A 14,785-nucleotide genomic window follows, 5' to 3' on the forward strand; every position below is an offset into this window, starting at 1 on the left:
CATGCAAATAAATAGCGATAAACTAGCCAATGACGTCATCACTAATAACGATTGTTAGGGGGAATAGTGTAATGATTTGGGAGTTTCTTCTGTCCTGGCTGTCAGTGTACTAGGGCTCCGGTAAAATGGCGGCGTTCACATGCTGAATGCCCGGGATAGATGAAGTTGTAGAGTTTAATCTTAAACAGGAAGGATTCTAGAAGAGTCATGTTCGAACAAGTGTCAACGCAGAGCAGTCTCTGTATTACAGGACGTGGTGTTTACCTGACTAGGATTGTTATGGGGGACATGCAGTACCTTGGTAAATTTGGTCTCTCCCACTTTTATAGGCTCAGTTCACACATGAATTACGTGTGGCGTAATTTGGTCAGGAAAAAAACGCTTCCTAAAAAAGCGGTTTTTGGACCTTAAGACTAGAGATGAGTGAGTACTTTTTTGGATCAGCCGATCCGAACAGCACGCTCGCATAGAAATGAATGGACGTAGCCATCACGCGGGGGGTTAAGCGACTGGCCGCTGTCAAAGCGGAAGTACCAGGTGCATCCATTCATTTCTATGGAGCGTGCTGTTCGGATCGGCTGATCCCAACAGTACTCGCTCATCTCTAATTAAGACGTTTTTTTGGAGCGTTTTCTGGAGCTTTTTTTTAAAAAAAAAAAAAACTGCTTCAGAAAACACCAGGCGATTTTTCCCCTCCCCTGAAAGTGAATGGATCGTAAAAAAGAATACTAGCGGTCTCCATAGACCACCATTGTGAGGGGGTAGATTATGATGTGGATTCTGCGCCATAATCCGCCCCCTCTGTGCCCGTATGCACGGGCCCTTACACTTTGCCCAAGTCAAGTCTGGTCTTATGCCCTGTTCACATCTGTGTTGGTATTTTGTCCGGGGAAGTCCGCATGAGGACCCCACCCCCACCCCGAATGGAATACCAAACGCAATTGCAAGCGCTTAGACTATAATGGGGTACATGTGCTGGCTGCCCGCATGATTCGTGCGGTCAGCGTGCGGCAAGCACACGGTCCCATTATAGTCTATGGGGTTTATGTGCTTTTACTGCACAGCGCTTGCAATTGCATTTAGTATTCCGTTTGGGGGGTCCCCATGCGGACTCCCCCAGACGGAATCCAAACACAGATGTGAAGGAGGGCTTCGGTTGCTTGCTGTCATACCTTTAAGACTCGGTTCTTAAACGCGGTGAAGTCTCCGTAGGAGACTCAGCCACAGATTCCATTAAAAGTCAGCGGAGAGAAAAGTCCTGCACAGAGAACCTCTGTCAGATGACGGCTGAGGCCAATCAGCAGCTAGAGAAAGGACCCGGGACATCACAGGTGACGTACATGAGTGACGTCCTGGGTCCTTTCCTTAGGCTGCTTATGTTATCGGAACAAGCCTCGGTGTGCCACACAACCGTTCAGTGGCCTGGGACACCGGCCAACTGGGGATAGGTTAGTAAGTTGTTTTTTTTTTTTTTTTAACCTTCCCCATTCTCCAGAGGAAAAAAAAAATTCTTGGAAACCCCTGTCAGTGTCTCATGCAGAAGGTTCCATGGCAAGATGGAACAAGATGCTCTTTCAATAATAATTAATAATACCTACTTTGATCTCTGCCTTCCATTGAGTACAATGATTGAGGGAGGAATTTTGTGAAGAATCCATCTCAAAATTAGTGACAAATTTATTTTTCTATGTGAACAGGCACTTAATGTTTAATATTCCTGGGTAGTAAAACAATCACTGACAGGGGTGCATGGCATCTCCAGAATAGGGCTTTCTTGTCCCACCTCCTGATATGGTTGCTACTGTCCATATGCAGGTGTGGGGAATAAATAAAGGGAATGTCACACATACTGTATATTAGCTGGATGACGTGCTATGTACTGTGCTCCCCCTAGTGGTGGCATCGGGCAGACAGAATTTCATCATCTATTATATGAAGGGACACAGTGGGTTTGGAGTTCACTAGGAGGACATTTATTAGTGGATTTTAGAGGTCACTTATTTATTCATGTTAAATCATTTATTTATTATATCTATTATACCTTTATACACCTTTTGGGCTGAATGTCATATGTCCCAGACAATGTTGGCCTTAAAGGGGTTTTCTAGGAAAAGTCAAACACTTTTTTGACAGCCGAGAATGCTATCCCCTCTCCTGGCTCCCCTATCATACCAATAGTGGGTACCAGGTCCTCTCTGTTTATTTGGACCCTGACTCTGGGGTTCCAGCAATCATGTCAGTGATCATCAAAGCTAAAGACTAGCAGAGAGGATGAGCACCTAACCAGTGAAACAGTGGGGGGAGGTAGGTTAGGAAGGCCATCTGTAACATTTAAGGCCATCTTATGGGCCCAAACAGCTGACATTCGTGGCTGTGGTACAATTAGAAATAGAGGGATTACTTGTACATGGACCTGCTAACAGTAAATGGGGCCACGGTTTATGTAAACAACATTACAGTATGCATACCTCGCAACCGTCCCGGACTTGGGGTCATGTCCTGCGGTCCCGGTCGGCAGGAGGTATGTCCCAGATTCAACTTCTTTGCGTCCGGAGAGGACGTGGAGGAGTTGAATACAGTAGTGAAGAAGGAGCGCACACAGCTCCTGCCTCACCACTGTTCCCCTATGTGCTCCGGCAAAGGGAGCTGTAGGTGTGATGTGATGACGTCACTCACATCTCCATTAACACAGAGCAGGGGAGCGAGGAGAGGTAAGTATCAGTGTTTTTTTTTTATGTTAAACGTTGGCAGATGAAGAGGGACTTTCAACTGTAGGGGCATATATAAGGGGAACAATATACTGGGGAGGCATATGAGGGGGGCATATCATGAGGGGCATTAGACTGGGGGGCATATGAGGGGGATATTAAACTGTGGGGGCAGATAGAAGAGAGGCATTAAACTGTGAGGGCAGATGGGGGGACAATAAACTGGGGGGCATATGAGAGTAACATTAAACTTTGAGGAGAAATAGAAGAGGCATTAAACTGGGGGCAACCGAAGGAGAACATTAAACTGGGGGCAGTTGATGTAGTTTAATGTTTCCCTTTAGTTGCACTCAGTTTAATGTCCTTCTCCATCTACCCCAGTGTAATGAACCCCTCTAGTTGCTCCCAGTTTAAACTGGGGCAACTGCAGGGGGACATTAAAACTATGAGGTATAGTGGACCCATTTTTAGATTATTAAATCTTTTTGTTTACATACTGTATAATAAAGTTTTATGGAAAAAAAAATATTGTAGAACACCCCCATGAGTGAGCAGCAGGTGGCAGCAGAGTAACAACATGTCGGCTTCTCTGAGGGCTGAGCTGCAGCAGTATCTTCAGGAGCTGGGGATCCAGCCAGCGTGTGTGGAGCACCCGGAGGTGGGTTTGGGCTGCTCGGGGGTCACCTTATACAGTGCAGACATGGCTGTGTACAGCACACACGGTCAGCACTGGTGTGTAGTGTATTACACGTGCAGTATACGTGTCAGCTTGTATTATGCAGGCTGTCACCAGAGGGCGCTGTATCACAGGCTTTCCTCTCTATGTAATATTTGAGTTGCTGCCCTCTGCTGGCGGATGTGTATATTGTAGTTAGATAATATGGTGGTTTATTTAGACCTGATCACAGAGGTTCTTGTATTGCTCTTAGTTCACACTAGTGTTTGGGTCTGTCAGAGGACCAGACTACCGGAGAGGTAGACTGCTAAAATAGCAGATACCCACAGAGCCCAGCAGACCACATTGTCTATAATGGAGTTTGTCGGGTGAACATTATTTTAAAGCGGAAACCGACAGAGGAAAAGTCTTTTATCTTCATCACTTTTCAGTGGACACTGCAAAGGAGACTCCGGCGTAGATGTGAGCGCAGCCTTACTGTGAGGTGGTCCCCCAGCTCTGGTCTCAGGTAGTGGTTGGGTCTCCCATAGGGGTAATCATGGTAATATAATAATAATAATAAATTTTATTTATATAGCGCCAACATATTCCGCAGCGCTGTACAATTTGTAGGGTTCAAATCCAGACAGAAAGATACATTACAAAGAAAATCATTTCACACAATGGGACTGAGGGCCCTGCTCGCAAGAGCTTACAATCTATAAGGTAGAGGGGGTGACACAAGAGGTAGCAGGGGCGGCATTGCTTATGCAGAGGTCAGACACTTTTGTAATAGAGGTGACTGTCATTGCATAAACATAAGACTTTATGAGCAGTCGACAGTCGTGTCCTGTAACATGTGGATGGAGCTTGGACAGATAACGTTATCCTTAGATGACATCATATCATGTGGGGAAGTGCGGGAGCGGAGACAGAGGAGGGTTAAGGGTTTACGTTAGACATTGTGATAGGCCTGTCTGAAAATATGCGTCTTTAGTTTGCGTTTGAAACTGTAGAAATTGGGAGCTAATCTGATTGTCCGGGGTAGAGCATTCCAGAGAAGTGGTGCAACTCGGGAGAAGTCTTGTATACGAGCGTGGGAGGTTCTGATAATAGAGGAGGTAAGTGTTAGGTCATTGAGTGAGCGGAGAACACGGGTTGGGCGGTAGACAGAGATGAGGGAGGAAATGTATGGAGGTGCAGCATTATGGAGAGCCTTGTGGATGAGGGTGATAACTTTATATTTTATTCTATATTGAATAGGCAGCCAATGTAGTGACCGGCACAGACCAGAGGCATCGCTGTAGCGTCTAGCCTGATATATGAGCCTGGCCACTGCATTCAGAATAGATTGTAGAGGGGAGAGTTTAGTGAGGGGAAGACCGATTAGTAAGGAGTTACAGTAGTCAAGGCGAGAATGAATCAGAGAGACAATAAGTGTCTTTAGTGTATCTCTGATAAGGAAAGGGCGTATTCTGGAGATGTTTTTGAGGTGGAGGTGACATGAACGTGCGAGTGATTCAATATGAGGGGTGAAGGAAAGGTCTGCATCAAACATGACCCTGAGGCAGCGGGCCTGCTGCCTAGGAGTTATAGTAATGCCTGAGACTGCAATGGATATATCAGGGACAGATCTATTAGATGGTGGAAACAGTAGTAGCTCAATCTTGGAGAGATTTAGTTTCAGATAGAGTGAGGACATGATATTTGAGACAGCAGAGAGACAGTTGCTGGTGTTCTGTATGAGTGCAGGGGTGATGTCCCGGGAAGATGTGTATAATTGGGTGTCATCAGCATAAAGATGGTACCTGAAGCCAAATCTCCATCACTATAGCTGTATATGGGTGTGATACGGGGTCACACCTACAGTAGGCTCATTCACATGACAGGATTCCATAACCCTTTTTTATATTTTCCAGTAAGATCCGACATCCGCTGTAATAGTATGGTGGATATGGGGAAAGGGTTAATGGATCTATTCACATCACCATTGTTTGAATGGTCCATGTGAAAGATACAAGAAAGAATAGAATATGCTATTTCTCGGGCCATTTTCACTGATCCCTCCTATATCGACATGTCTATGAAGGACCCAGGAAAAGGGATTACTCTCTGGTGTATACTCGGCCGTGGAAAAAAAGTGCACGATACTGTTGTGTAAATGAGGCCTTACTTGTACAAGACCATCCTGAACACAGTTGGGTGGTAGAGACTTGGGTTTGATGGGTCGGAAGGCTGGGGCCATGTTATTGCAAATTATGAGGCGTGCCCTATACTTGCGGTACAGACAAGTGTAGAGGATGATACAAGTCATTTTGCGGATCTGTGATTATGGATGACATACCTGGTTTTTGTGGATCAGTATTTGTGGACAGTCGTGCATGTAATGCTAGAGTGGTGGATTAAAAAGTTCCACAAAACAAGAAGAAAAAAAAAAATCGCCATAATAATATGCCACAGACCTGATACAATGACACATCAATCAATGAACTGATTTGTGGCTCAGACCTTTTATGATAGTGATGAGGATGGGGCCCTATGGGGTGTCTTATTGGGTGAGCTGTCCATGGTGGTGGATCCATTTTCTTTTTTCTATTTTTAACATTTCCTATGCTCTTCTGTCTCTGGGTATGTAAAAAAAAAAATGGATGTCACAGACCCACAGACCTGAATTGTCATCAGCAAAAAAAACAATATGACCATGCTGCATTTTGGAGGTCTGAATAAGTACCTTGAAATGAATGGATCTGTATACAGTCTGTGAAAAATACATCATCATCTATATGTCATCTGCTTTTTTGCAAACTATATCCATATCCATTAATTTCAATTCATTATTCATTTTTGTCATGTACATTAGTTGCAAAAAAAATGGAAGATGTTTTTTATTTTTTTCATTGAGAGTACTGGGCATGTCGCCTGTATCAGAATCCACCCAGAAGCACCATGCTCGACAGAGTACTGCATGTGTTGAGCCCCAAGAGAGATGTGAACGAGAAGGGAAGCCTGTCATTCATCCTGTGGGGGGGTGGACCTCAGCCGAACTTCAGGGTGGTAATCTGCATTGACAGAATCCCAAACTGCAGGTTAAACACCTGTAAAGCCCTTTTCATATAAAGAGACTACAAGATAGGGGATAAGTGTCACATCGCTGGTGGTCAGTCTGCTGGACACCCCCAGCAAAGAGGAGAACAGGGGACTGAAAGTCCAAGATGCCTCCTATGGAGTGGAGCACCAGTCATACAAGTGCACAGAAGCTTCCTTCACAAAGAGGATTGTCCCCCATTCTTATGGTAGCTGGGGAACTCAGCGGTGGGACTCCAGCAATGTGACATGTATCTCTAGGGAAAAGTATCTTTAATGGGACAACCCATTTTGAGCTAACCTAAAAAAAAAAAATAGTTCTGAAACTAAACCAATTCTAGGTGTTTTTAAAGCTATTATTAAGGCAGAAAAGCTTAAAAATTCGCACCTAAACAAACATTGTGAACCCTGAGGCAGGTTACACAAATGTACTGTACTTGTAGTGGGTTAATGCAAATTTGTGGCAGCTAAGTTCACACTTGCATCCTTGTCCAGTTTTTTTTGGCCAGACACAAAGTCCTGCATGTTCGACTCTGTTGGACCAAAAAACCCTGTTTTCTTGCAGAGAGGACGCGTATGGACATCGGCGGATTGCTTTAAAAACCCATTCAAATGAATGGGTTTTAAAACTGACCGCCAGGAAGCCGTCCCCTATGCAGTTTCTCTGGGGAATAGGACGGAGACCCGGCAGGCGGACACGGGCGCAAGTATGAACACCCCCTCTAAGCTGCTGCAGTGTGCAATAGTGGTGTAGTGGATGAGATTTACCAAACTGCAAAGGAAAACCCACAATGCAGGGCTGAAAGCCGCCTAGAAATTATGGCTGAAAACCAGATGATTTAGGCTGAGGTCCCATGTAGCGGGCTACAGCGAAAAAGCGCTGTGGGAATAATTGCGGCACAAACACATCACGGTTTTTCCCGCAACGTTTTTCACAGAAAGTCTGCAGTTTTTTCCTCTGTGGACTTTCTGATTCAATTATACGTATAAGGAAACCGCCGGCATCTCTGTAGGCATAACTGACATGCTGAGATTTCCAAAAATGCAATGGCTTTGGAAATTGCAGTCAGTCCTCTGTGGGCATTTTTCTACAATATGTGGAAGGAATTGCGTCATGTGGGGTCCCGGCCTAAGGCTGAGGCCCCACATTGCGGAAACAGCTTTTTTTGTTGCAGATTTTGATACATTTTTTTGGAGCCAAAGCCAAGAGTGTCTATAAAAGGGATGAGAAATATATAGGAAGTTCTTATACCTCTCCCTTTTGTTCAACCCACTTCTGACTTTGGCTCAAAAAAACACAACAAAATCTGCAACGTGGGGCTTTAGACTTAAGCTAGTTTTTGCCATGTCCTTTGTATATCCCATATATATGTATACAGTCCTATGAAAAAGTTTGGGCACCCCTATTAATCTTAATCATTTTTAGTTCTAAATATTTTGGTGTTTGCAGCAGCCATTTCAGTTTGATATATCTAATAACTGATGGACACAGTAATATTTCAGGATTGAAATGAGGTTTATTGTACTAACAGAAAATGTGCAATATGCATTAAACCAAAATTTGACCAGTGCAAAAGTATGGGCACCTCAACAGAAAAGTGACATTAATATGTAGTAGATCCTCCTTTTGCAAAGATAACAGCCTCTAGTCGCTTCCTGTAGCTTTTAATCAGTTCCTGGATCCTGGATGAAGGTATTTTGGACCATTCCTCTTTACAAAACAATTCAAGTTCAGTTAAGTTTGATGGTCGCCGAGCATGGGCAGCCCGCTTCAAATCATCCCACAGATGTTCAATGATATTCAGGTCTGGGGACTGGGATGGCCATTCCAGAACATTGTACTTGTTCCTCTGCATGAATGCCTGAGGATTTGGAGCGGTGTTTTGGATCATTGTCTTGCTGAAATATTCATCCCCGGCATAACTTCAACTTCGTCACTGATTCTTGAACATTATTCTCAAGAATCTGCTGATACTGAGTAGAATCCATGCGACCCTCAACTTTAACAAGATTCCCGGTGCCGGCATTGGCCACACAGCCCCAAAGCATGATGGAACCTCCACCAAATTTTACAGTGGGTAGCATGTGTTTTTCTTGCAATGCTGTTTTTTTGGACGCCATGCATAACGCCTTTTTGTATGACCAAACAACTCAATCTTTGTTTCATCAGTCCACAGGACCTTCTTCCAAAATGAAGCTGCCTTGTCCAAATGTGCTTTTGCATACCTCAGGCGACTCTGTTTGTGGCGTGCTTGCAGAAACGGCTTCTTTCTCATCACTCTCCCATACAGCTTCTCCTTGTGCAAAGTGCGCTGTATTGCTGACTGATGCACAGTGACACCATCTGCAGCAAGATGATGCTGCAGCTCTTTGGAGGTGGTCTGTGGATTGTCCTTGACTGTTCTCACCATTCTTCTTCTCTGCCTTTCTGATATTTTTCTTGGCCTGCCACTTCTGGGCTTAACAAGAACTGTCCCTGTGGTCTTCCATTTCCTTACTATGTTCCTCACAGTGGAAACTGACAGGTTAAATCTCTGAGACAACTTTTTGTATCCTTCCCCTGAACAACTATGTTGAACAATCTTTGTTTTCAGATCATTTGAGAGCGGGCTGTCCATGCTCGGCGACCATCAAACTTAACTGAACTTGAATTGTTTTGTAAAGAGGAATGGTCCAAAATCCCTTCATCCAGGATCCAGGAACTGATTAAAAGCTGCAGGAAGCGACTAGAGGCAAAAGGAGGATGTACTAAATATTAATGTCACTTTTCTGTTGAGGTGCCCATACTTTTGCACTGGTCAAATTTTGGTTTAATGCATATTGCACATTTTCTATTAGTACAATAAACCTCATTTCAATCCTGAAATATTACTGTGTCCATCAGTTATTAGATATATCAAACTGAAATGGCTGCTGCAAACACCAAAATATTTAGAACTAAAAATGATTAAGATTAATAGGGGTGCCCAAACTTTTTCATAGGACTGTATATAGCCAAAGGTTGTTCGGGGACCCGAATGACGCACAGCCAGACCACTAGAGCCATGGTACCTCAGGGAGCCCATCAATTTGAAGCTGGAGGTGGCAGAGAATAAATGCTTCGTGCCAATATTCGGTGGTCTAGTCTTTGCCGCAGATGTGAACCCAACCTTAGGCTAACTACAATGTTTAACCAAAGTGTTTGTCACCAGATTGTTCTTTGTATTAAAGGGTTGAGTTATATCTTCCAGGTCTTTACAGTGGAGGAAATGATGCCACATGTCCAGCACCTAAAAGGCGCTCATAGTAAAAACCTGTTCTTGAAGGACAAGAAGAAGAAAGGGCTTTGGCTGGTGACTGTGCTGCACGACCGCCAAGTAAACCTGAACGATCTTGCAAAGAAGTTAAACGTTGGCAGTGGAAATCTCAGGTTTGCAGATGAAGCGTCCATGATTGAAAAACTGAAAGTGGGTCAGGGCTGCGCCACCCCACTCGCCCTCTTCTGTGATGAGAAAGCAGACGTGAAGTTTGTTCTAGATTCCAAGTTTTTAGAAGGAGGTCATGAGAGGGTCTATTTCCATCCGATGACCAACTCTGCAACTATGGGGATTACTCCAGATGAATTTCTCACCTTTTTGAAAAAGACCGGCCATGATCCTATAAAAATAAACTTTGATGATTAGGTTTCGGTACGTCCTCTTATTCCCTGCACACTATTTATGGATGCAAAATGAAAAAAAAGTTTTTGGCATTTGTGTGTTTGCATTGTATCTTTGCTGACTCTTTTTGTCTTGCATTATCCTTTCACGGTTGGATAAGAATGTTATAGATATTGCAGTATATACCTGTCCGCTACCTGGTTAGATTAGTATATACAGCTGCAGAATCTGACTACACAGAGTTGGGTTGTAGCCTGTAACCAGGGAGATGTATCAGTTTACATTGAAGCTGTAAAAGGGGGTTTGATTGGTTAAGGTCTCGGCGGTCAGACCCTCAGCAGTCACAAGACCTGGGCTCCCATTTACTTCTCTATGAATGTGGCTGGGGTTGCACATGACACTTCAACTCCATTCACCTCTAAAGCACTTCTGAAGACGGCCAAGCTTGTTCTCAGCTTCTCTTCAGCAGTCCAATAGAGATGAGTAGAGCGGCGGGGTGTAGCATGATCATCACTGACATTAGGGTACACAGGTGCCAGGATTTTGCAAATGTTAGGGGTCCCTGCCTTCAGACACTTGGATAGATGACACATTTTAAGCTAATTAAAATCCCTTTAAGGCTTTATTTTTAATTTTAGATGTATTGGAGCTTTTGCCCTGTGTATTTTTTGGACATGGTTAATATCCAAAATTTTAGTATCCAGTATGGAACAAGGAGAACAGTGGGGACCCGGGGACCTGCATACTTGGCTCCAATGACCAATAAAAGGGTTAGTTTATTGATTTACACAATATGGGCTCTTTCAAGATGAGAACTTCTATGTGAGAGGGACTTCTATAGATCATGTCTATCCACACGCAATAAGCAAGGTAGCAGGAAGGGTAGATGCCCAAATAGGATCTCACTCCATCAACAGCACTATGGAATAAAGTCTGGTATTCTCATGTGAGGTGAACCATCATGCAATCCACAAAATGGTGCGTGACGTGAGGGGACCAAACAAAATATTGAATTTCTTTATGGTGCGGTGTAACAAGAATATCGTGCGGGGAATGGCAGCAACAGCATATCTACCACTGCATGTATATGGGATATCCACATGCAGACATGTATCATATGCAAATTCCTAACTGCATCTTTTTAGGACTATTGACCCTACTGTTTATCAATATCAGTTTTCTCTCTTTTCTATACACAAGTGCAAAATGGCCACAAGCCAAGTCCAAGTTCACACTACTTCTCTTCACTGTCAAAACCCCACAATGTATAAACCGATGTACCCAAATACTTAAAGAGGACCTGTCAGCACCTCCAGCTCTTTGCATCCTTCATAAGGCTCCACCGATTCTGCAGCAGTTGGAATTCTCTCTCGAGTTCCCACAATTCCCGAGTAATCATTTCTGTTAGTTTCAACATAATTATCCTCTATACTGTCAGGTGGGCGGTCTTACGGGGCATTCACAAGGAGGAAAATGGCGCTGAATTTGGTGTGGAGTCCGTGTCAGATTCAGTACTGAAAAAAAGCCTCCTATTGACTTCAATGGGTTCCTTTTTCTGCTACTCATTGAAGTCAATGGGAGGCTTTTTTTTTTCAGCACTGAATTCGGATTCCACACCAAATTCAGCGCCATTTTCCTCCGTGTGAACGCACCCTTACAATGGAGCTGAAAGACAGGGACCACCCACCTGACAACAAAGATGGTCATTGTGCTGAAGGTAAGTGAGGCCCAGGGCTGGCGTCAGCGCACGGCATAGTTGGGCAAGTGCCGGGGCCCACAGAGCCTCTGGGGGCCCCCCGGCACTTGCCTGTCCCGATTTCAGCTCATCGGCGTCCGACGGGCGCCGATGAGTTGAATACATAGGCGATTAAAGCAGGAGCTGTGAGCTCAGCTCCTGCTTTAACGCTGCGGCCCAGCGATGTGATGACGTCATTGCGCCTACAACTATGTGAATGGAGTGAGAGAGCAGAGGGGGGAGCGATGGAAGGTGAGTGTAAGTGTTTGTTTTTTTATTAAATATTAAGGTGGAACATAATGAAGGGGGCCCATGAAACTGGGGGGCAAATGAAGGGGAGGGGGGGAACGGCATGACACTGGGGAAGATGAATGGGGTGGGGAGAGAACGGCATGACACTGGGGAAGATGGGGGGAACGGCATGACACGGGCAGAGACGGGGGGACATGAAACTGGGCAGATGAAGGGGGGGAGAACGGCATGAAACTGGGGACAGAGATGGAGGGGGCCCAATGAAACTCGGGGGCAAATGGAGGGGGGGGGGGCAGCATGACACTGGGGCAGAAACGGGGGACATGAAACTGGGCAGATGAAGGGAGAGAACGGCATGAAACTGGGGACAGAGATGGAAGGGGGGACATGAAACTGGGGGCAGAGGAAGGGTGTATATGAAACTGGGGGAGAGATGGAGGGGGGGCATATAATTTACGGGTGACTGTAGGATTATACTGTGTGGGAGCACATGAATGGAAATGGGCGGAGTCAACATAAAAGTGGGTGGGGCTAAATTTGCTGCAGAGCGCATTTTACCCCTCTTTCTACTTTTTAAAAGTTGGGAGGTATGGTGTTGGTGACGCCACACTCCTGCATGACATCACTCGCTTCATCTGCGACGCAGTGTCTCAACTCCCCCGCCTCCTTTACAAGGGGGCCCACTGAGGCTCTGTCGCCCAAAGGCCCATAAAAACCTGGAGCCGGCCCTGGTGAGGCCACATCTCTGCATTCAGCCTTTTCAAACTGAGTGTGAATTGAGTCTTACAGTTAGGGCCAGAAATATTTGGACAGTGACACAATTTTCGCGAGTTGGGCTCTGCATGGCACCACATTGGTTTTGAAATGAAACCTCTACAACAGAATTCAAGTGCAGATTGTAACGTTTAATTTGAAGGGTTGAACAAAAATATCTGATAGAAAATGTAGGAATTGTACACATTTCTTTACAAACACTCCACATTTTAGGAGCTCAAAAGTAATTGGACAAATAAACATAACCCAAACAAAATATTTTTTTTTTCAATATTTTGTTGCGAATCCTTTGGAGGCAATCACTGCCTTAAGTCTGGAACCCATGGACATGACCAAACGCTGGGTTTCCTCCTTCTTAATGCTTTGCCAGGCCTTTACAGCCGCAGCCTTCAGGTCTTGCTTGTTTGTGTCCGCCTTAAGTCTGGATTTGAGCAAGTGAAATGCATGCTCAATTGGGTTAAGATCTGGTGATTGACTTGGCCATTGCAGAATGTTCCACTTTTTTGCACTCATGAACTCCTGGGTAGCTTTGGCTGTATGCTTGGGGTCATTGTCCATCTGTATTATGAAGCGCCGTCCGATCAACTTGGCAGCATTTGGCTGAATCTGGGCTGAAAGTATATCCCGGTACACTTCAGAATTCATCCGGCTACTCTTGTCTGCCGTTATGTCATCAATAAACACAAGTGACCCAGTGCCATTGAAAGCCATGCATGCCCATGCCATCACGTTGCCTCCACCATGTTTTACAGAGGATGTGGTGTGCCTTGGATCATGTGCTGTTCCCTTTCTTCTTCAAACTTTTTTCTTCCCATCATTCTGGTACAGGTTGATCTTTGTCTCATCTGTCCATAGAATACTTTTCCAGAACTGAGCTGGCTTCTTGAGGTGTTTTTCAGCAAATTTAACTCTGGCCTGTCTATTTTTGGAATTGATGAATGGTTTGCATCTAGATGTGAACCCTTTGTATTTACTTTCATGGAGTCTTCTCTTTACTGTTGACTTAGAGACAGATACACCTACTTCACTGAGAGTGTTCTGGACTTCAGTTGATGTTGTGAACGGGTTCTTCTTGACCAAAGAAAGTATGCGGCGATCATCCACCACTGTTGTCATCCGTGGAAGTCCAGGCCTTTTTGAGTTCCCAAGCTCACCAGTCAATTCCTTTTTTCTTAGAATGTACCCGACTGTTGATTTTGCTACTCCAAGCATGTCTGCTATCTCTCTGATGGATTTTTTCTTTTTTTTCAGCCTCAGGATGTTCTGCTTCACCTCAATTGAGAGTTCCTTTGACCGCATGTTGTCTGGTCACAGCAACAGCTTCCAAATGCAAAACCACACACCTGGAATCAACCCCAGACCTTTTAACTACTTCATTGATTACAGGTTTACGAGGGAGACGCCTTCACAGTTAATTGCAGCCCTTAGAGTCCATTGTCCAATTACTTTTGGTCCCTTGAAAAAGAGGAGGCTATGCATTACAGAGCTATGATTCCTAAACCCTTTCTCCGATTTGGATGTGGAAACTCATATTGCAGCTGGGAGTGTGCACTTTCAGCCCATATTATATATATAATTGTATTTCTGAACATGTTTTAGTAAACAGCTAAAATAACAAAACTTGTGTCACTGTCTAAATATTTCTGGCCCTAACTGTATTTGACTGTTTGGTCTTCATTCCTTTCAGAGAATGGTGTCCAGGAGAGGGAACATGGGCAGAACAAAGATGTGGCTGTGAAACAAGTGTTTTTTCCAAAGTTTTTCTGAATAACCTGTAATAAGCAGTTTTGGAGCTCAGAACCTCCAGATAGTGTGAACCCAGGATACGTTACCTTTATCTTACTCCATGCACTTGAGGAAATCCTGCAAACCACTTGCTGTTTTTGTCACAAAAATGTACATTTTTTTTCCAAGCGTTGCTTCCACCTGTCCATGTGTG

At 44.5% G+C, this 14,785-nt stretch overlaps 1 protein-coding gene across 1 annotated transcript; it reads left to right on the top strand.

Moving 5' to 3' along the window:
• The first annotated feature begins 3,247 nt into the window (after positions 1-3,247).
• Positions 3,248-10,148, top strand: LOC142197293 (prolyl-tRNA synthetase associated domain-containing protein 1-like). The gene is made up of 2 exons (XM_075267471.1): positions 3,248-3,366; positions 9,678-10,148. The coding sequence occupies exons 1-2, from the start codon at positions 3,286-3,288 to the stop codon at positions 10,107-10,109; spliced, it is 513 nt and encodes a 170-aa protein (XP_075123572.1). The 5' UTR covers positions 3,248-3,285; the 3' UTR covers positions 10,110-10,148.
• The last annotated feature ends 4,637 nt before the right edge of the window (positions 10,149-14,785 follow it).

The sequence above is a fragment of the Leptodactylus fuscus genome, chromosome 3 (assembly GCF_031893055.1).
Source record: "Leptodactylus fuscus isolate aLepFus1 chromosome 3, aLepFus1.hap2, whole genome shotgun sequence".
In the NCBI taxonomy this organism is placed as follows: Eukaryota; Metazoa; Chordata; class Amphibia; order Anura; family Leptodactylidae; genus Leptodactylus; species Leptodactylus fuscus.